Source organism: Hypomesus transpacificus, chromosome 3, assembly GCF_021917145.1.
Source record: "Hypomesus transpacificus isolate Combined female chromosome 3, fHypTra1, whole genome shotgun sequence".
Classification (NCBI taxonomy): domain Eukaryota; kingdom Metazoa; phylum Chordata; class Actinopteri; order Osmeriformes; family Osmeridae; genus Hypomesus; species Hypomesus transpacificus.
The window spans coordinates 10,529,959-10,552,913 of record NC_061062.1 but is presented as its reverse complement, the minus strand read 5'-3'; the positions used below and the strand labels follow the sequence as shown (position 1 = coordinate 10,552,913).

The following is a 22,955-nucleotide window of genomic DNA, read 5'->3' as shown; positions in this document are numbered from 1 at the left end:
TGCACGCGTGCAGAAACAGACCCAGATACACGCTAAACAGACTGTTGCTGTAATACACACCCACACACGAGTATAGGCACATGCACACTCTCACTCTCGCCCACAGCAATACGTGTCCACATACTCATACACACACACACAGCCACAGTTGTAGCCACACACACACACACACACACTGCCAGACTGCAAACCAACTCTGGTGGTGCAAAACAACTGAGGTAACCCGCACCATCTCTATGACAGAAAGGTCAAACAGCGGACGAGGATGTCGGAGGTGATCAATGACTCCCATGTCTTCTCAGTGAAGTCACCTCAGTCAGTCAGACGGTGTGTGAAGGCTGGGTGGAGGGCTGGATGCTTGGACACTGTTCTCGCCAACCTTGCCCCAGAATCCCAGAAGGGTGTTGGGGGGGGGGGATGCGAGCATTCGGTGACCTCTCTCCATCAGCAGTGTCCGTCGTCTGGGGGCCGGGCATCTGTTCTGATGAAGCCTGCCCACTTACCACCCTCCGCATCCCCTGTCACACACACACACACACCATCTAGTCACACCCTCCTCTCTCAGGACTCACGTGTGAGGGGCCGTCTAAGAGTGTGTGTGTGTGTGTCCACATCCACGCAAGCATGTGTGTGTGTGTGTATGTGTAACAGCTGGCCCTGTGCATCCTGCCTGTCCCCTTGGCCGTGGCACGGCCAGCACTTTATTAGTGGTGCCCAGGACACCAGCTGATCCTCTCCCAGGGTCGCTGTCACACTGATGTCTTCATCGCTAAGCGGAGCAGACGCCTGGGCTTGGGCCCTGGCAGCCACCGGAGGTGACAACAAATCCAATTATCTCCCCTCCATGGCGCCCAGGTTTGAGGAGGGGAGGGGGGTGGGTCTGATCGCGTTGACGGGGATGCGGGGCCGAGGAGAAGGGGGCCGGGGTGGACGGATGAAGGACGAGGCAGAGGAGCGAAGGAGGGATGGGCAGAAGGTACAGTCCGGTTTGAGGGGGTCTTGTAGAATAGGGCGACAGGTAGAGGGGGTATTGATGTTGGCCAATGGGAAAAATAGAGGGAGAAGAAAGAAAGGAAGGAATCGAGGAAGGAAGGAAGGATGGAAGGAAGTGAGGAAGGGAGGATGGATGGGAGAATGAGAATGAAAGAGAGAGAGGGGGCGAGAAAGAGAGAAAGACAGACCACACTGATGAGAAAGTGTGAGAACAAGATGCTTGCTGAAAAAGTTAGAGAAGGAATGGCAGGAACAACAGTATCACACTAACAAAGCCTTTGCCAAAAGGCGCCATCGCTAATTCTTAGTGGTGTCTTTCTCAGATATTATTGACAATGGTGGGCTGTGAGCAGTATTAGCACAGTCTGTCTATGTGAGAAAGATCTGGTGAAACACATGCTAGAGACCAGCCCCTCTCTGCCTCCATGGTGTCAAACAAATGCGTCACTAGGATAGTTTCAAAGTCGTCTCCTACCGTCAGCCATACATAGAGGTCACCTTTTTTAAATAAAAAGGACTTTTATTATTTGATGATCCATCGAATCTTTCACAGGTGGAAACCCACCAGATGTAGACGGGTTGTGTTGTAGCGCCCCTGGACGTGTTTCAATGCTGTCCTGACCAGTTTGCAACTTTATTTCCATACAAAATGGGGATAATGGTGAGATGAAGAGCCCAAAGGCAATCAGTTGATGGCTGGCTTTCAGAGTGTCAAGCACCCTGTTCTTTAACATTAACTCAATTAAATCTCCATAAACAAATTGGCTGAAGTGGATGGGATGGGGACAGGACATGTTAAGTGCTGATCACAAAGGGGGCTAGTATTGATTGCTGATCGGGAAAGCTATTCCAACACAGGCCAAGGTGAAGGTGAGGGGAGAGCTTCGCTACCCTATGGTTGGGGGTGTGCTGGTGGATTGGTGGAGGGGGGTGGTAATGTTTTTGCCAGGAGGGAGGGAGGGTCGGAAGACAAAGGAAGGACACCGAGGGAGAACACCTGCCAAACTGACACCCCCCCCTTCCATCCCACTCTTCCCTCACCTCCAATACCTCATCCTCCCCCCACCCCTCCTCTTCCCCACCTCTTCTTCCACCCTGCTGGAGGTGTCTCAACTCATTTCCTCTCTCTGCCGACCCACGAGCGCTCGGGCACGCGTGTCTCCTATGCCACTCCAGCGCCCACCCGCGAAGGTCGTCCGTCGCTCCCCTCCATGACAGAAGCACAGACAGGGTGTGTGTATGTGTGGGTGTGTGTATGTGTGTTTGTGTCAAAACGGTTGAGCTCTCACTATCTTTTGGGTTGAAGACTTCATAGGATATTCCATATTTATATCCCATATCCTCGGCCTGGTGGACAGGCCAATTTCAAGCCGTCAGCCTGCCATTTGAAAGTAAAAGGGATGTGGCTTGGTTCTCAGAGGATGGAGGGAGCTTGATAAATAGAAGGGAGAAGAGATGGAAGAGAGAAAAAGAGAGAGAAAGAGAGAGAGAGAGAGAAAGTTTGATGGAGAATGAAGCAGAGACACAGAAAGACATTCCCAGATGGAGACAGAGAGAGAGAGAGAGAGAGAGAGAGAGAGAGAGAGAGAGAGAGAGAGAGAGAGAGAGAGAGAGAGAGACTGGGTGAAAAGAGCAGCGTGATAAAGAGAGAGAGAGAGAGAGAGAGAGAGAGAGAGAGAGAGAGAGAGAGAGAGAGAGAGAGAGAGAGAGAGAGAGACAGAGAGAGGAGAGGACAGGCCTTCATGGTATTTAGATGAGGGGGGTTCCAGGCTTTCTCAGCTCTGTTGAAGGGTGACTTGGGGGCATCTGAGCGTGGCACCACAGGACATGCCCACTGAGACAGCGCTACGATCCGATACCCTCACTTATGCATGGCATATATACATATGCCCCCACTTATGCAAACAGGGTCATATCCATTGCACAACTTGGCCATTATACAACGTTTTTTGAGTAAAGACCATGCATGTTTGAATGTGCTTACTGGGTCACAACAGCAGTAGCAAACACATTCAAACTGAAAAATCAGTTGGCCTTCACAAACGCTAAGCTGTTAAACTATTTTCTATTCAGTCATGTGTCATAACTGAACAAAACTATTTGTATACATGAATTATGCACATTTGCACCGACATATTTGTGAAAAATGACTAAAAGGAATGTATTCGAAATGGAAGAAAGTGGCTAAATACGCCACGTTTAATGTTTAAAGGACTCTGCGGAAAGCATTGATTAAAGAAAAGCATTCCTGAGTTTGACAGAAAAAGACATTGCACTTCATTTTGTTTATCCCAACTCCTTTCAACTCCCCTCCCCCACCATGAACCCCATATCCTCAATGAAACGAATGCCAAAAACACACCACAGAAAACACAAATATCAAGTCTCAACTTCCTGTGAAAGTGTGGGTCACACGTCTAACTGCAGAGGAGTTGCAAAGGAGAGGTGTAGACAAGAGCAGCGGCAATTAGAATGACAGGCAAACAGACTGAGTGTGACTGCAAAAAGGCCCTCGTGTCGGGATCTCAAACTGAGAAATGTACGCTCACTATATACAGTAGTCCCCTTGCATCCCAGCATCAAACCTGATCTAAGATCTAACAGTGTAAAACAAACAAAACACATGATTGACAGAGTGCACCCCGTCTCTCACCCCCCTTTCCCCTTCAGAACTCTGGCCTGCTCTCAATTTAGTTTTCAGACCCCCACCGGTCCCTCCGCCTCTTTCCCAGGACCCCCAACCCCCAAACACGGAAGTATCCCCTGGTGACTACTACACATCCAATGATTACACCCCCCAACTCCCACCATGCACACACACACATAACCTACACACCGCCCTCCCAACACCACCAACCCCCCACCCCACTTCACAACACACACACACACACACTCGCTCAGAGGGGCTAATTAAGGCTTTAATATGCAAATGAGAGCCGCAGTAAATTACACAGCTGGCAAATATGCCTGTTTTCGCCCTGAAAATACATCAGGAGAGCAGTGAGGAGTGTGCTGTTGTTGTGTTTGCAGAAAGACAAGGGATTGTTTTCTCTTGTTTATTTTTTTTTTCGTCCCTCTTTTCCTCTCTCTTTCTCTCTCTCTCTCTCTCTCTCTCTCTCTCTCTCTCTCTCTCTCTCTCTCTATCTATCTCTCTCTCTCTCTCTCTCTCTCTCTCTCTCTCTCTCTCTCTCTCTCTACACACTAATGTCCCCTTTGTTGAGGTATCTTGGGTAATACCGGTGTATCACTTAATGTAGTAATGTTGTACAAGTTGTAGTACCTGGAGACAGACAGGCCTAGTTGGGACATCAACATGGTCACAATCCAGAGGCACAGTTGTTGAATAGTGGAAGCCTTCAATTTGTAAAAGCTGTGCATTAAATCCACTGGTTGATACACTTGTAACTGGTTAAAGGTCTGCAAAGGTACAGCCGAAGACAGAGGCAGTTGAGCTGGAGAGACAGGAGAGCTGGCGAGGCAGTAGAGCTGGCGAGGCAGTAGAACTGGAGAGGCAGTGGAGCTGAAGAGGCAGTTGAAATACAAAGGCTATAGACCTGGGGAGGCAGTAGAACTTTAGAGGCAATAGAGACACAGAAGCAGTAGAACTAGAGAGGCAATATAGATGCAGAGTATGCAGAGCTGGAGAAGCAGTTGAACTGGAGAGGCAGTGGAGACGCAGAGGCAGTAAAACACGAGAGGCAGAAGAGCTAGAGAGGCAGGATGAACCCTGGTTCTTCCAGGCCCTCTGGGGCATCTCCCACAGTTCTCTGAGGCGTCTCTGAGGTTCAGGACGGTTTGACGGGTGCGAGGGGGCCCTCCAGAGCGGAGGCGTGATGACGCGAGCCATCACCCCCCTGAGCGTGAACCCAAGTGCTGACTACATGCATGGCCAATCTGTCACCTGACTGATCGTCAGCTGGTCAGCCACCGAGACTGACCCACATCAACTGAAGAGGCCCCTCCACCCACCATAACAAAAAAATGGGTGCACCCCCCCACACACACACACAGACACACACACACACACTACCAAGACGCCTCCTTTATTCCAGCTTCTAATTCAAGCTGTGTGGAAGCTACTTTAGTAGCTCAGAAGCTTCTCTCAAGACATGACGCAGTGCGTGGGCCTTCGAGGCATATCCTTCGCATACCTTGACTTTCCTTTCGTTCGCATCCTCAGAAGCCCTACAGAAGGACATATTCAAGACAGCAAACTATTTCACAGAGTTCTTTTCCACTGTGGTTTGTCTCTCGTGCTCATTGTCCTCCAACAGTCCAATCCAAGTCTGATCACTTCCCAGCAGTTGTTAAAATACCTTTGTTCTCAACTTCGCTCGACGACAAACATCCCCAGCTCCCCCTCCTCCTCTTCCTCCTCCACAAGGGGCCCAAAATAAGTAAGCAGACCCCCTTCCTGTTCTCTGCCCCCCTTCCTGCCATCTTAATTATCACTCTGTGAGGGGAAGTGTACTTCCATGATGACACCTCACTGTGAGGAGTGACATGTTTGAAGGGGAGAATTGTATTTAACTTCTGCATCACGGCGCCCTTCCACTTCCCCTGAGGAGCACGACATTGACCAACTCTGAACCAATGTTTAAACAGCAAACAAGCAAACACTACATGTTCCACTCCATGCTTGTTATTAAGTAGTGGGTGTAGATCATTGGGACTTGTAGATCATTAGTGAGGTTGACAGAGTCCACTGATAAGGGGGGTAAACAGCTTCCACCTTGCAACAGCTACATATAACTCGCCCCCTCTGAATGTTGCTTCTCTTCTTGGGCTGGGCTCTATGAATATTTTAGATGGGTAAATAATTAATAATTAACGTCCAAACAGGCCAATGATCAAATGGAGCAGTGCAGCAACAGACATAAAAAATCTGATGGTTGTAAACAAAGACAGCCAGGCCCTAGATTTCTTCCAAACCAACTTCTTTCCCTTTTAAATATGCGCATTGACAACACCCCATTCCATGTACAAATAAAACCACACACACACACGTAATCGTACACACGATGCACACACACACACGCATGTAAATGCACACCCATGCGCAAAAATACACACTCACACGCGCGCGCTCACTTGGGGCCCACCAGTGCCACCATCATCACACACTCATTCTCTGTCACTCACATGCATACCCACACTCGTTTTTCTTTTCGAAAAATGGAATTTTCACATTTCTGTGCGACCCGGGGAATACAGCGACACTGAGTGAGAACACTTGATCTGGCCCCCCGCTGTTTTCTGATGGAAAGATTTGCTTTTTAATACAATCGTCTCTCTCTCCACCTGGCTATGCCATGCCAAGACAAATCCCAGCTGTGTGACTCCAAAACCTGACGGAGCTCCAATATTCCCTGATTACCATCCCTTAAAAACAGGCCACCACTGAAGCCCCACACAATGGAAATGTTAATCATATGGCTCTGAGTCTCACGCCAGCATGAAATGTTCTTCTCAAACCCAGTCAATTTCGCCATGCCTGTTAAAGAGGAAGCCATACAGGTATATCGTTTGCAGACACATTTGCAGGATGTTATCCTATGTTTAATTTCAACCAGTTGTTTTTCCATGTTCTGGTATTTTCAGTATCTTTGACTTTTGCCAGGGGAGAAATTTCATAAAAATCTGAATTAATCGAGTAAACAGCAAAGTAGACAAACAAAATCACTGCATACAAAAATAAAACAAGTTTCGAGTGGAGTCGCACATGGATTGCCGTAAGAGTTAATTTGAAAGTAAGCATTTTGCTCCTTGGAGATTTTAATTAATGCTTTAATATGCAAATAAGTTAGCGCAGATAAAATCATGACAAACAGATGGCAAGCACGGGTAATTATTTTGTGAATCCAGCAGGGGCATGTATTAAAGTTGTGGCATCATTTTCCTCAGGCCCTCTCAGTCACACAGGGAAGAAAAAAGAGAGCCTCACATATTGGAGAAAAGGAATCGTAATCAATGACTTGCTTGCGTCTTCCTACGACTACCAACCTCCACTCAACTAATAGGACTAATAGTAACTATACTCCATAGCATATGTTCATGTAGTTCATCAATACTTTTCTGAGTTCGACTTGTTGTTTTCCCCAGATATGTTAAACTAGACAATGACAAATTTGATAAAAATCTTTCCTTGCCCATATTTTACAGGCATTGCCAGTCAGATATCTCTGTTTCAAGGTTCCTATAAATTCTCGGCGCCGTTTGTGCTCAGACTGACCTGTTCCTCTTTGTGGTCCAGCTGCAGTGTGGTGACAGAGCTGTTGATCCGCAAGGCCAGTGACAAGGCCATGAGCCCGCCGGCCCTTACCTCATTCTCACGAAGGTCCAGGTGCTGGATCTGACGGCTCTCAGCGATGAACTCAGCCAACGCCACGGCTCCTGTGTGACAGAGAGAACCTTTCACCTCAGCCCACACCTACTATAACAGAGAAACCTCTACTTCACTTGATCATTTTGCTTAGTGACAAATCGTTTAAGCCATGTCGCACTACATTAGGCATAATGGGATGGTGAATGTATTTTATGATACCACATGTACAATGTGAAAGTGATGGTACCTTCACAGGTGATGTGGGTCTGTTCCAGAGCTAGGTGTAGTAACGACTGGTTCATGATCAGGGGTTCCTTCAGTGTGTGGATTCCTCGGTTCTGTAGCTTGTTTTCCCCCAAATTCAAAATCTCTAGTGTCTTCAGTACAGGCTGGAAAATAACATGACACAGACAAAAGGTAAAAGGTCACAAACAAATAAAACATATCCAACCCAATGTTTAACTTAGTTCCTACTTAAATCCAACATTCATTGCAGTCAGAGAAGAAAACAGTTGAGTGAAGACATTTTGAAGCACTTTTGCTCTTTTGAGATTCTCAGAAGAAGACCAGACGGAAAATGTTTTTACCGCAGCCTAATGTTTGGCTTTTACAAGGAATTTCAAAACGTTTCATCTGCACCGAACCACTCCGGAGAACTTCTGTTTTGATCCTCCAGAGTGAAATTAGCGTTGAAGCTTGATAAGCACACGTACAACCCTGGGGGTGTACAATAGTGCGAGGAGCGTCCCACACTCCTCCACGCCTCCTCGCCGCCCTCGTTCCACTCCTTCACTTCGGTCAACCGCTGAGGGGAGAGCGGAGGCGGGAACATGAAGCAGCATGCCAACAGAGGCAACCGACCCGAGGAAGATGGCTGTTCTGAGCTCATGTGTACCACAGTGACAAAGAACGCACTCCAGAGCCCCGTTGCTGAGCCTTGAATGAGGATGGAGGACGTTGATCCTCAAGGGCGCATTTTTTACGTACGTTGGACAACTGAAATTACTCCCAGATATGAAAGCACAGGGGAACGCAACAAATAATACTGGCCAATTAAAGACATGACTGGAGGGTTGAGCTTTAAGAGTAAAGCATGGATGAAGCCTGTCCAATATAAACCACAGTAGATTTGTGACTGTGGGGAAAGCCAGGATATGGGACCTGAGTTGAAACCCAACATAAATGAAACAACAGGTTGGAAGTTTTCTGAGGAGAGAGGGATATAAACTAAAGAACACCTGAATGACACTTAAAAACCATCCGGAAAATGTACAGAAAAAACAACAATGTAAAACACATTAAGGCACAAGAATAGTCATGTTTTTCTGGTCTCATATTAACTCCATGAATGAATGTCATGTGCTGTAGATACTGAAATTACCTCCTAATTTTAGACTTTAACTTTTAGATTTTATATGAAACTGCCGCTATTACGTTTGAATGCCTCAGCAGTCACTACAAATGTGTATGCCACCACAAACAAGAACCAAATATATTCAGTCAATCTACATCCTATCGTCTCCACCCTGATCGTCAGTAAAACGGAATCGGTTGCGTCTAGTCTAGATCTGCCTCCCTCTCAGCCTCTGTTTCCTCTTTCCTCACTTTCTCAGCAGGCTAGACAAGCCCATGGAGGACATAAACGAGGGAGAAGCAGATACAACTAAACAGAAAGGTTAATAACAGCTCTTCCTGCATCATATTCGACACAAGCAGCCAGCGGCCTAATTATCATCATTAAGGGCGAGGAGCACATCTTCTTATCTTTGTTAATGGCAGGCGGCATGAGTGGCCCTCCCAAACACATATCTATTATTTAATCAAACTGTTCCTGTTTTGGTGTTGAAATGGAGGCCAGTTGAGGGGGGTGTCAGTGGGGGGCTGTGTTTGTGGTCTTGGTGGTGCTGTCTTTCAGAATGCCTGTTGGCCTTGTCGCAATGAGGCAGCCCTTTAATTTAGACTCTTTTGATTCCACGCAATCACCACATGACATAAAGATGGGGTTTAGGCTGCCAATCGGAGCGGCTGAAAGAGCCAGTGGATATTATTAGGGATTATACGGTGCGATATGCAGCAGAGAGGTGGAAGAGCCTGCCGTGAGCCGGTGAATGTCACATTGGGTCCAGTCATTTCCTGTGTCCTGGACAACAGAGGTCCTTTGCTGGTTGTGTATAATTAAGTTGATTTATATGTGCATGGCAAATTGCATAGCTAAAGAAATCTAGCAACCAAACAGTGCAGAATGAATAATACGATGCTAGTGTTTGTCAGTGTGTCAGAGCTATGGTAGTAGTTACTCACCAGAACTTTGGCAAGATACACCAGACCATTGTAAGTGATCATGTTGCTGTTCAGCATGAGGACCCTCAGACCAGCAGTCTGCATTTTCAGACCTTCACAGATCTCCTCCAGACCTATACCAGATAACCACGAGCCAGGATTACAAAAAACAGTAGTAAACAAGTTTTAAACACACACTATTATAAACACACAGCATGCACAAACAAGGCGTGAACTGTTACATACATTTCAGCTTAAAAACATCATCAATTATGTACATTTCTGCTTTAAGGAGTACAATTTCATAAGATTTTGAGGACTAGATTTTCCTAACTTAACTAATACATTATTTAAGGCACACTTTGGTGCACTTGTGCATGACTACAGTGTACAGATGTGGTACCCGAGGTTGAAGACAGGTGAATACCTGCGTCAGCAATAGCGTTGGCGCCAAGGTCCAGTACACGGAGGGTGCTGTTGTATCTGAGGAGATCGCCTAACTGCATGGAGTCCTGGTAACTGTTGAGCTTGTTGCTAGCTAGGTACAGCTCCTGAAGGCCTCTGTTGGTCTTCAACGCCCCAACTACAGGAACAGAGACAGGAGCAAAGCTATTGTGTCACTCAAGTTTGTTCGACAGTTGAGCACAGCGCACTGTACTTGGTCTGTTTGAAAGTCATTTGTGAGACCCGGAGTTGCAGTATTGTTGGAACAGAGAGAAGTGTGGCGTAGGCTCTCACGCTCGATTACAGTGGTAAAGATCAAGTGGCACTTCTTACCCATTGTACGCTGAATGATTTGTAGAGAATCATAGTCATGCTTTTTTTGTCAAAGCGAGGCCAAATCTCCAATCCAATGCCTTCCCCAACACACACACACACACAATTTTGACATTATAACATTATCGCTTCACTCTCATTATTGTATAGAGCTCGGTTCTAAGATTGGGAGCCTGGCATGTGAAAGCTTGTGTGTGTGTGTTAGAGAGTACATGTGTTATTGTGTGTATCATTGTGTGTAATTGTGTGTAAGTGCGCGTGTGAATACATGTGTGTCATTGTGTGTGTGTGTGTGAGAGAGAGAGAGAGAGAGAGAGAGAGAGAGAGAGAGAGAGAGAGAGAGAGAGAGAGAGAGTTTGTCAGATTGTCTAAGTGTTGGGGCTCACGTGGCCCATCCCGGCCAGATCGATGCAGTAGATTTGATCAGGCCCTTTGGGCTGCATGCCGAATGCCAACATTGTCATCAGTCACAGTGGGAACCAAATAGAGGGATCGGTGGGATTGATCTGGAGGACTCCACCGTGAGCACCAGCGCCCCAGACCCGCAATCAGGGCCCCTCCGATCGAAGGCAATGATCTGCAGCTGGGCCCCCTGCCGAGTAGGAGGGGGACAGGGGAGGGCATGGGGGGGGCTCACAAGGGGCTGGGGAGGGGGGACTGAAGCAAAACACACAGCCCTTAAATATCAAATAGATCCAAGAGGCTTTAAAGGGACAGGGTCCCTGTCTACGTGGGGAGGAAATGGAAGAGCACACTGTGTCACAGCAGTCTGGCCTGTCGGGAGTTAGCCTGACTTTCTGTAGTTTGTAGTTTAAAGTATGTTCCGTCTTTGGTTTGTCTTCTAACCTTCCAAAACATTTGAGAGAGAAGGACAGTTAGTGTGCGTGTCCATGTGTCTTTAAGTGAACACAGCCCCCTGTGTGTATGTGAGTATGTGTCTCCCTTGTTTATTAATGCAAGTTTTCCACTCTATGCATGCACGTTTAAACGAGTGTGTGTGTGTGTGTGTGTGTGTGTGTGTGTGCATACAGTACAGAGTGTCTAAATGTGTGTGCCTCTCTCTACCTCCATCTCATTTGCAGGTCAAGTCACCTCCCCCTCCTCCACCCCCGTCCCGATCGCTCCTGTCCACAAGCCCGGACCCCCGCTGCTCCAAAAGGAGGCCACCTCGGTCGCCACGGTTACGTCTTGGAGATGAAACACCAGCCAATCAATGAAGGTTACCAAGGACACTGGGACTCGAGCCCACAAGAGGAAGTGTTGGGGCCGGAGCATGGGGGAAATCTCTTATCTTTACACCTTTTTGCCCTCAGTTGACAGTTGGCAAGTCTCTAACTGTCAAATATATAAATACAATCTAAAAACCAATGTTGGTGAATATGACTGTAGGATTGTATCTTCCCTCAGCAGGATATTGGAGGCTGTCCTTGAACACAACATTCTGTTGGAGGAGATGCACTGTATCGTTTCTGCATCTCAACAGTGACCTAAGCATCCACAATACATTGAAGAGAGGACCTATACCGTGTAGTGCTTTGAAAGGTCTCATGTCAGTATGTTCGCATAAAGATGATCTATAAATGCATGAGAAAAGTAACATTTGTGGTACAGGAGAGGAACTACAGTGATTGGAGAGAATATGCAGGTAACTCTGTTACGTAATGTCCTTTAGTGTATCTTTGAAGGTAATTAGTTACTGTAATAATGGATATAAGGGCAGTGTCTCCAGCCCTGGCTAGTGCAGTACGGTGTGTGTGTGTGTGTTCCTGGCCGCGGTGCCAGAGTGGATCGGTGCAGCGGTGTGTAAAGTGACAGGCTGAAGATTAGGACATCTAATCCCAGGCCAGTCTCACTGTGAGGGTCGCCGGGCCAAAATCTGCCACTCCTCTCCCTGTTCTCTATCATCTGTTCCTGCTGGCCGGGGCCGTGTGCGGACAACGCTCTGACACTCACACACACACACACGCGCGTCTACAGTCGAAAGCTAGACTGATATACAGTAGATGTCTTGCTCTTGATGCATACCTGCCGGGCTGTGTGTGTGTGTGTGTGTGGGGTCATACCAAGTGTGAAGAGGGGCCTGCCGCTGAGGTAGCAACCGTGGAGGCTGAGAACGGCCAGCCGGCTGCTGGGCAGAGCTTTAGCCAGGGCCTGGGCAGGATAGCCTTGCATGGACACCTTACAGGCATCCAGCCTCAATAGACAACCACTCTGCAGAAATACACATACAGCACAGTATCATCAGACACACATATACACTCATACACATGATGAGAGAGAAAGAGAACGAGAGAGAGAGGCTGAATGGCTATAGAGGCAGTTTGTCCTGTACCTCACCTGCCCTCTTCAAAGACTGATGAGTCAGATGACTGACAGAGTGTGAGAAGGATGGAGAAGGATAGAAAAAAAGAGAACGAAGGGCTAGCTAGGCAGTGCCCTAAGTCTGGACTGGTCTGCATCCTGCATCCATCCAGCATCAAACACTGGCTTGTCTGTGGAGAAATGCGAGCGGGGCAAAACAACCTTGACTGACAAAGGGAGAAGGGGAAAGAGAGAAAGGAATACAACGAGAGTGGTAGAGAGATGGAGAGTGGAAGACAGAAGGTCTGGGCTGTGCCCCTGGTGTGGACTGGCCCCTATCGCTCACTTCTCCCCATCAAACAAACGTCAGAAATGAGTAGAAAACACTTCCTGAGTGACGGAGGGATAGCGGCAGGTCTGGGGGCCGTTGTTAGTCTCCATCCCACCCTCCCTACGTCCAGCACATCAAACGTGTCCAGATTTTTTTTTCCATCCTCCTCCTCCTCTTCCTCCTCCTCTTATACAGCCAGGTGATTCTGATTGATCTGGTGTAATACTGCCTAAGAGCTTGCTTTCGGTCTCGCCCTTGAAGTCCATTTCAGTGCAGAGAGCGCAGCCTCACCTCTCTTTCATCTTGGCGCTATGCGGCTAATTGACCCGACGCGGGAGTGAATTCACCGTGCCAGGATCCTGCACTCTCAAACCCCGGAAAAGCAGTGGTTTGTCATTTGGCTTATTTTGTCATGAGCAAATGACTCCTGCCTCATCTGTCTGTCTTTCAAACACAATCCCCGCCTGCATGTGGGAGTTCTTGGTGTGTGCAGCTAAGAATCCTGGGAAGGTTTTATTTTTTTAACTCCTTGGGTCCGACTCAGGGGACTCTTTTCCTCGCCTCGAGGATTTTGGGTAGCTTGTCAGAAATGACATTCCGGATCGACGGGATCACTTCTTTCCCCTCTGTGGTGTGTGTTGGTGACTGTGTGTTTAGTGTGCGCGTGCGAGAGAGTGGTCATATGCCGGTACATCTAGCCGACACAAGCCAAATAGCATCTCAGGCAACTTCTCAACTTCTCTACTTTTCTATCCCATAATACATCTACTGTGCACTCTATTTCCAATCTAACCCAAGAATGCTCAAACTGTGCCCCTGAAAAGTTTACGGTATACTTTCATATTCTGGATTCATACACAAACAAACAGATTACACTGAAGTACAATGTACTGTACCTGCTTGATCAAATGAGAGAGGGCCCTCCAGCCTGATATCCCCATACTGGTGTTGTCAGAGATGTCAAGATGTGTTGTAGGTTCATAGTATAAAATCATATCCAGCAATGACGATGCTCCCTGGAAGAAAAAAGAAAGTGGGAGCAAGGCCTGAATTCAACCTAGATGCAATAACAACGTTTTACCTTTTGATGGAAAATCTAATCAGATACTCAGGGACCGCTGAATATGAAAGTATTGGAGTGACGAGGTGGGTAAGGAAAGGGGTAAAAGTTTTGCCTCATAAAACTCACATTTTCCTCCAGTTTCGTCGCCCGCAGATTGATGAAATCAAAGTGCAGTGATTTCAGTAGGATTTCCAGAGACTCGCAAGAGCTGGATTCTAATCGCTCACCTGAGAGAAACACCAGCAATCAAACCAAACATAATTGGAGCTGTTTGCTAACAGCCAAAATTGCATGTCTCCACTCAGGAGTCTAGATGAGTATGCTTTTTCTTTCTTTCTTTCTTTCTTTTTTGTTGTTGCAGTGATTGGAAATTTAGGTAACCCTGAACACAACAACCCCCCCTCCTCCCTCCTTGTAGATAACAAAGAAAAAATTGCTTCTAATCTGTTTATCTTCCCAACTGTTTTGTGAAAAATAAAGTTAAATAAAAAGTATCTGTGTTCATGAGTAACTATCCATATATTGAATCTCCTCACTGTTGGAGACTTGGAGCCCTCTATTGTCATGCAAGGTCAAGTTTCTAATATCTGAGGACTTTCAAACAAAGCCTTGAAGAAACATGTTGATGGTCACAACAGTTCCTTGCCACTGACAAACCCCTTCCCCTCGGGATCCTCTTATCTCTCTCTGACCATGGAGGGAAAGGGGGGGGGGGGTAGAGGGCTCCATTGGGGTAGTGCTGGTGGGGGCGGGAAATATGATAATTCATTCATAATTAGCATAATCATTTGCTTTTCACAATAATCACTTAACTCTACTGTCGGAAAAGGGGGGTGGAGAGGCATCAATTCTTCTAATCCTCTCTGCGTTGGACTGATAATGGAAGGGGGTGTCACCCCTAGTCAGATGTCATCAGAGCGTGACAAGGTGATGGGGGAGTGGGGGAGTGGGGGAGCACAGTGACCCCATGTAGGAATCCCATGCAGCCATGACTGTTTAGACCCTCCATAAACGGTCTGGATTCTGGGGCCCCGCTTTCTCAACAGTGGAGGATGGAACAGTATTACAAAGTTCCTCAGATAAAGGAACAGCTCTGAACATTTGTGGTCTTCATGTTCTCCTTCCTTGTAACAATCTGACCTATCTTAAAGTTCTGTCAATTTTACTTAACAACTTGGATCCAAATGAATCTGAGTACTGTACTTTATGTTATAGATGTATAATAGATCAAAATACATATGATATTGTTCCCATGTAACTCATTAGCTAAGATGTGAAATCCCATCCTTTCAAAATCAAAGCCTCCTCTGTACAGTCACTGTATACATGACCTTCTAATGACATTGCTGATAACCAATGTGACTATTTTGAGTAGGTGTATACATCCCAATATGACATACATACCGTGCTGAGCAATCATCTTACCTTCTAAATCCAGACACCTGAGTGTACCTTTCACACACGTCGCCAGCTGATGATGGAGACGCAGAGCAAGAGAAAGGGGGAGACACGGGCAGAGTCAGTGTGCAATAGAGAATAGGAAACAGAGACGAGCAGAGAACACAGGAGACAAATCAAACGAGACATGGAGAGGATGAGCGTTAAAGAGGAAGAGAACGATAGAACAGGACGAGAGGAGAGAGAAGATGAGAAAGAAAAATGTGTACTGTACATTTCCTCCCCTCACACCCTGATACTAGTCCATTCCTCGGCCTTGTTTGTTCAGAGCTCTGGCTCCTGCCACTCCAGAGCATGAATTATGAATTTCACACAGTTTACTGTTGATGGCAACACCACGTCCTAATTAACCAGTGTATATTAATTAGAAACAGCTGGTCATCTGTTGATGCGTTCATTTGCCAAGCCACTGTTCCACATACATCTAATTTGACTGCATCAATCACAGAGGGCGACATAATTGCGTGGATAGTGGATAAAAAAAATATATTTTCTTTTTTCCGACAGCCAGAATAGAGAACAGGAATTGTAAATCTCTCCCTCCTCTTCTCTTCTTGATGAAGAAATGTTGAAAAGAGATGAGGGAAAGAGACAGTCCCTCGGTTATCATTTTGGCTGTTCCCCTCCCTGTATCAAGTGAAGAAGACACAGTGCTTTCTTTTTGGTAAATCCCATGCTAGCGTCTTGTTTCCTATATGGCCCGTTGTCTTTCATCCTTCTGATTCATTGTTCAAAATAAATTAGAATTCAGAAAGACTTCCAATCATGTACTCTTTTCTCATGTTGACCAAAAATATGAGCATATCTTCTGAAAAATGTCACTTTCAAATGATTGATTCAACGTAAATTGCCATTCCTGTATGTTACTGTTTACATGGAATGGGTGTTTAATTCATACTAACTATAAAATTTTAATTTTGAATGGGCAAATGAACATGACACATCAACACAAATTGTATCATATGTTATTGCATGTATTTCCCGATAGTGATTAAGATAGGAAATATACCTTGTAATTACAATTAAACGGGCTAAACATGACACTAGTAATGAAGGTATATAGGGTTTATAGAAAACAAATAAGACACGTATCTCTCTCTCTCTGTCACACACACATACACACACATAGTTACAAACTCCTACACACAAGCACACACACTCACAGTCAACACATTCCCTTCTTGAATACAACCTAAGTGTATCTCTCAATGATAAGATGGTCTTCAGTATCCATCTATCTTAATGATAAATAACTATTACTGTAATAGTTGGTGCCAAAAAACTGTATTGATGGTCATAAGTCTAAGACTTACGTAACACTAAGCTTACAGCTAGAGTACAACACATGTCGGTGTAAAAGGTTGACATAGAAACACATACACACAAGTACAGTTGCTGTTTTTCATCTTAATGAATATCCAAACTTGCGGGCCCTCTCTGCCCCCTTGTGCTGCAGCGGGGAGATGTGGCGCTCCTTGCTGCCTAGCGAAGGAGAGGAACGAAGGAGCCGGGCGCCAAATCTATTGATGTGTCAGGAGGGAAAGGGACAAAATGGAGTGATAAAAAGAAAAGCTATTTCTCTCCCAGGCAGAGAGGGGATATGGTTTATATACTTGACTTCTGCAGAAGTCCTCTCTGGTGCATTTGTCATTCTTCACTCTGTCCTCTTCGTGACAAACTGCGTACTGTCTGACTCTCTGGGTGGCTCTGTATTTCTTTTAAAAAGGCTTTTTTTCAGTCCCATTTAATTAGTTGGAAAAAAATATAATTTTCAGAGCAACATTTAAGGCTCTTAGGGGTTAAAGTCACCAGCACATTTTCCTTTCAGCATCTTTTCTGCAATAAAGGATAAATTATTTAAAATAACACAACCTTTTATCTCACACCCTTTGAAGGCGGCAAATTAAAAATGTAAATTGGGAGCTAATTAATATGCAAATATATTCATTCCCAGTTAACAATTAGCAATTAAACCTGCAGTGTCTAGAAAGAGCATAGACAAAATTAGTAACTTAATTTATCATAAAAAAATGAAAACGTACACAAAATTCTAATTGACTTTTAAAATATTTCCCACTGTCTCTCTTTGTTCATCTGTAATGATTTTGAAATTCATGATAGTACACTTGCTAAAATAATTAATTAGTCTTCATGTAAAATATATTGTTTCCTTAAAGGTTGGTGTCAAAACAACATTTTATACTCAACTTGCTTGATCGGTTGTTTATTGTGTTGTGTGCACATGTTTTATTTGTCTGCATGCATGCATTTCTCTTTATATGTATGGGTGTGTGTGTGTGGCTGTGTGTGTGTGTGTGTGTGTGTCAGCAGTATGAACAGCACACATACCCTCCATGGTAGCTAGTCCCCCTAATCAGTGCATCAGCAAAGACCAGAGGGGGTGCTGCGCATTAAAGTTTAAAAGTGAGGACGTGATTTATACTTGATGATGTTTAGATATGAAGGAGTCAGAATGCTTCTTCCCAAAGCCAAGTACGCGTTTATTGAATATATCAGAGACACAGTGGCTTACTGATGAATACTAGGGAGCAGGCTAAGGAAAGTGGGAGAAGCATGAAGGAGCAAAGGAGAGAGGAAGAGGCACAAACAACAGAACTGACTTAAAGGTTACACTGCTAGGATTGAAAACCTGGAAGAAAATTCACCTCAATTGTGTGTTTTCCAAATGATACTTTTAATGTAACTTCAATTCTAAGTGTAGATAATGCTAAATTATGTTCCCAACACTACTACCAACCCATAAAGCAGTTAACTAAAACTACTTACATAAGCTGCTTGTATGTCTAACCAACCATGACAATTTCAATTTATTTTAATGACTTGTACTTCCAACACTTACAAATCCTTACTACTGTCTGTACTGTGGAAAATTCACACCAGAAAATCATACCGCCGTAATTACAATATTTCTCGTACATATCCAGCACATGTACATGTCTATCAGTTTAGTCTAATTTGTATTTTATATATTTAGCGTTTTAATCGTAGGCATATCAGGCACAAACAAACAGTGTGTAATTAATATCAGCGGTCTATAGAAGTGTACTGAAGGTTTATGCGTTGAGATGTCAGCCACCTCTAAATAAAGGATGCTCAAGTGACGGTCTGCATCCTTTCTTTAAGCCAGTGCACACAGATATGACTGCGGAGGGGGCACAGATTCCTGTCCCCCCCATCTAAGCTGAGCCAGCCTCCTCTTCAGGCTCTGCTATAGCTGCCTTCATGGCATTTCAAATGCATCACTAACCACCCCTGTTATCATTGTAATGAGAAGAGAGACATATGTCCGGTTTCCCCACTGTTTTCGATAAGGCAGCATTCAGCCGCAAACACTCCAATCTCCTTTCCCTTTTTATTTGCATGTGAAGCGCTAACAACAGTCAAGGAAATAGTGCAGCACTTACTTTGTGACATTTATCTTGTGTCTGACTGTTCTCTACACCAGGGGAGCCGCAATAACAATCAGCATGCATTTAATTTAAAAAATGTGTTCCCCTTAGAATTACACCAGGAAGGAGAACATATCTTTGTGTGTGTGGTGTGAAAGACATACTGGCACTAGTCACAACCCATGTTGTAACACCATTATAGCAGAACAATATTAATGCTAATCAAGAAAAAAACAGAAAAAGCAGCTGGGATTGTAAAACAACATACACAAGAAATCCTCTTTCTTCAATTTGTGATTAGATATATTTGATTTCATTTTTCCTTTGAGGGATTTTGCTACCAAAATAGCACATCTGTGAATTGAACGTGACCTGAAGAGTAGTGGAAATTTCATGTTCTCGGCTTAATGCTGGGATAATTCCCCCAGCAACAAATGGGGGAAGTTATGTTGAGGTAATTGATTTCTCCTCAGTCCACTCAACTGAATAATCAGCAACAGAAACACCCAATATCTATTAACTAGACCATCCACCAACAAGCAACCAATTCATAACTTAGTCCTACTCTGCCTGGTTCCAATAAAACTCTAACAGAATACCAATTATAATCCAGGTCAACATCTAACTTGATTCCTATTGTGTTTCCTGCCAAACATAAAAAATGCTTTTTGAAGATTCATAAAAAATAGTTAGAGTGCACTCAAATGAATGTACGTGCTATTTGAAGGAATAGTTGAAAATGGACAAAAAGTCCAAATTATTACTTCAATGGCATACTTTAAAAGACAACAGTCCTTCAAAATGCCCTTAACAAGTGTCAACCTATATGATGCGTCAATGTTCAGGGTTTCACTTTGAATCTGAAATAGTGTTGCAGCCTGTGCAGTTGATCTCTGACACCCTGCATTGTTGCTAAAGGGAAATGTATTATATATATTCTTTTTTTTTTGGGGGGGGGGGATTATACAAAATCTAATGAAGAAGAGCGCATTCTCTGGATTTCAGGAGTTGGTGTGTTTAAACACAGCAGCCATGGGCCTTGAGTTCACTATTGTCTGCCATTCCTATGAAGACATAACCAAAAGCAATACTGTGTTATCCACTTAAACATTTCAAAGAAAACGCGAAAGCCCAAGGGTACAATAAAAAGCTTTAAATAGTCTTCCACGGCCATCCTTTGGGGATTACCCGTGCCTGAAAATACCTAATTTAATAAATATGCTCTTTAAGCTCAGAGTCTTGCTTTGCATATACACGTATTATGAATGCACTTGGAGCACTTTCAGCTAAATAGTTCTCCTCTTAACCATACATATTTTGCTCTTTTAGAAGGACCACCTACATTCGTTTTGAATGCAAGTAGGTTCATTAGTACCTTCAAGATAATACAGAGGGTGTGTGCTTAATGTAAGCACTGCTAAGTCTCTAATTTTCCACAAATAATTCTCCTTGATCTAATCATGAATTTATGCAGGGAGAAACTAATGTTCTCAACATGGCTGGCTACGAGTAAAGCAAGTAAGTACATAAAATGAATTATACATACAGTATGTGGGTGTGTTTCGAGCAAGTGTGTGTGTGTGTGAGTGTGTGTGGCCTATGTGTTTGTCACCAAGTGTGGGTGTACACTTGTTCATGTTTATTTATTTTTGTTTACAGCTGAGCTATTATTTGCAATCCCACTAACTTAAAACCAACATGGTGGTTAACCTGCTCTTAGCCTCTTGTTTGCACAAGAGATGTTGTCATTTTTGTGCAGTAAGCCTGATTGAGGCTGATTGAATGAACTGATTCAAATTACCAGAGGAATTTGAATATGGGAATTCTCAATGTGCCTGTCACTGCAAATTCTGGGGAACCAATGTCTACCTATTGAAGCAGTATCTAAGCAACAATCTGATATGACAAGACTTGTCTTCGTCTTGTCGTATATACATATTTTGTTATTTCTTGGAAAACAGTAACATCTCACCAACTTGGCTGCTCATAATAAATAATTAACTGAAAGGGAGATACAGTATAAATTAAGTTAAAGTTAAGATTGCTTATCAAAGCAAGACATTTTTCATAAATTCCAAAATGAGTCTCTTAATGTCCCTTAAAGTAGACCCGTTGTGGGAACCATATGGACTGTAACATTTAGCAGTTCTTAGTTTAAAATAAGAATGCAAAAAATATCCATTATTTGGAGTTTACCTCCAGTTGCTCCACAATCTTGGGGTTGGGTTCCACTTGGTGCCTTTCACAGCTCTTCTTGTAGGCCAGAATTACCTCTGCCAAGGTGAGGCTGTCAACTAAAATAGAAGAATACAGTCATTACAGCTTTAATGTCTCCTTGTCCCAGTGAACTGGGAGCTCCCATTCAAAAGTGCTTAGAGGGACTTCAAAGTGCCATACGGCAAACTGTACGTGTCTGATTGACTGTGGGGAGGGAGGATGTGACACTCATTGGTGTGGGAAGGGCAGAGAAAGGATGAGTGTGCTCTATCAATCAGCCAATCAAGCGATCAGATTTATTACACACACTTTATTGTATATGGAGTGAGCTTCTTACAAAACAATATGTATTGTGCAGTTCCAGGATTTGAAGGATGGAGACAACAGAATGTCTCTGTCTAGGTTTGTTTTGTATATGATTTTGTGATTTTCTTGACTGTTCCTGTTTTATTGTTTTGTTACTTGCAATCATAACTTGATGACAGACTATCTTAAATCTGACATTACAACAAACTACTATTTATTTAACATCTTTGTTGAAACTTTTCACATTCATTCACAGGTTTTCCCTAGTGTAGTGACTACTGAATGATCAGCCTTGCAGTCATTTCCCTTTTTCCTGAGACTGACAAGCTCCAACCCATACAAATAACTTCTTGTGAAAGTGTTTACAAACCCTCTCAGTATGCCTCCGGATGCATCACTGTATTGAAAATCTTGGACAATTAATTTAAAGGTATCTCATTAATTAATTCATTTCAAAACATATGTTGGTTAGCATGTTTATGCAAATTCTGATCATAGATTGCAGTGTATGAGAGACTAGGCAATAGCAGAATAAGTAAGGAAACAGATCAGAAGGCATCAACACTAAATTAGTACTCTTTGTAAAACACAAACGTTCCAATTAAGCCGCACTTAAAACAAAATAAAGGGTTGCTTCACCAACTAGAACTGATTTAGTTGTATGTGTGTGCAATTTTACATTTCTCACCGTGGATGTGAAGATGTTCGTGTAGAAGGGAATGGGCCTACATTACACAACAGTTAAACATATCCAAAAACTCCTTTGCTGAGTATAAACCAAGGGCATGATCTCACCGTCTCTGCCTAGGTCCCTGTGCTCTGCGAAGCCAGACACAATGTCTTCATCTGGAGGAAAAGACACATGCTTTTCCCCTTTGCTTTTCTTGTGCAGCAGGGTTGGCACCGGACAACTGTCGCTGTCATTGTCACTTCGCTTGGTCATTGTTTCTGTTTCATAAATTCAACTTGATATTCTTTCTGGTGAAGGACCGACTTTGAACAGACGTTCACCTCAAGTTGAAGAAGTTTGATGAAAGTTTAGCTCACTTTAGAATGCCATACAAAAGTATACCCTAGAGTTAGATCTTTAGGTCAACAAACATCTTGCTGTAGTGGACGAAATGATAGCAGCATCAATGGAACAGATGATGTTTTCTACGTGAATTATTCCCTTGGCTCTGAAGTTCTGTTGTGGCTGCCTGGTATAGCCTACCTATTTAGATACTGGACACCAGTATATCCATATCTTATTCATGAGTCACATGTGTGTCCTGCACTGTAGGTGAAACCTAATCTGTCAAACCTGAGATCAAATGACTTTCCTTCAAAACGATATGCTCACGACATAACCTCATATTCTTCCTCATCCACCTCCATCCAACAGTCCTGGTTTCATCGTTCCTCTTTTCTTTTCTCCTCCACCTCCGTCTTACCAATTGTATAAAAAAACACAATTTCCCAGAATCCTTGTGAGTTTTAAGATGTGGCGCAGTT

The 22,955-nt window shown here is 44.2% G+C and overlaps 1 protein-coding gene across 1 annotated transcript in view; it reads right to left on the bottom strand.

The window, feature by feature from the left end:
* Positions 1-22,872, bottom strand: part of si:dkey-288a3.2 (protein phosphatase 1 regulatory subunit 37) — a 24,990-nt gene extending 2,118 nt beyond the window's left edge. Inside the window, exons 1-10 of the mRNA XM_047018331.1 lie at positions 22,257-22,872; positions 21,135-21,232; positions 15,496-15,541; positions 14,197-14,297; positions 13,904-14,023; positions 12,439-12,586; positions 10,026-10,181; positions 9,620-9,732; positions 7,566-7,707; positions 7,226-7,386 (exon numbers count right to left, since the gene is read on the bottom strand). Coding sequence (XP_046874287.1) covers positions 7,226-7,386; positions 7,566-7,707; positions 9,620-9,732; positions 10,026-10,181; positions 12,439-12,586; positions 13,904-14,023; positions 14,197-14,297; positions 15,496-15,541; positions 21,135-21,232; positions 22,257-22,404 — 1,233 coding nt within the window. The 5' untranslated portion in view covers positions 22,405-22,872. The remainder of the gene's footprint in view (positions 1-7,225; positions 7,387-7,565; positions 7,708-9,619; positions 9,733-10,025; positions 10,182-12,438; positions 12,587-13,903; positions 14,024-14,196; positions 14,298-15,495; positions 15,542-21,134; positions 21,233-22,256) is intronic.
* Between the last annotated feature and the right edge of the window lie 83 nt (positions 22,873-22,955).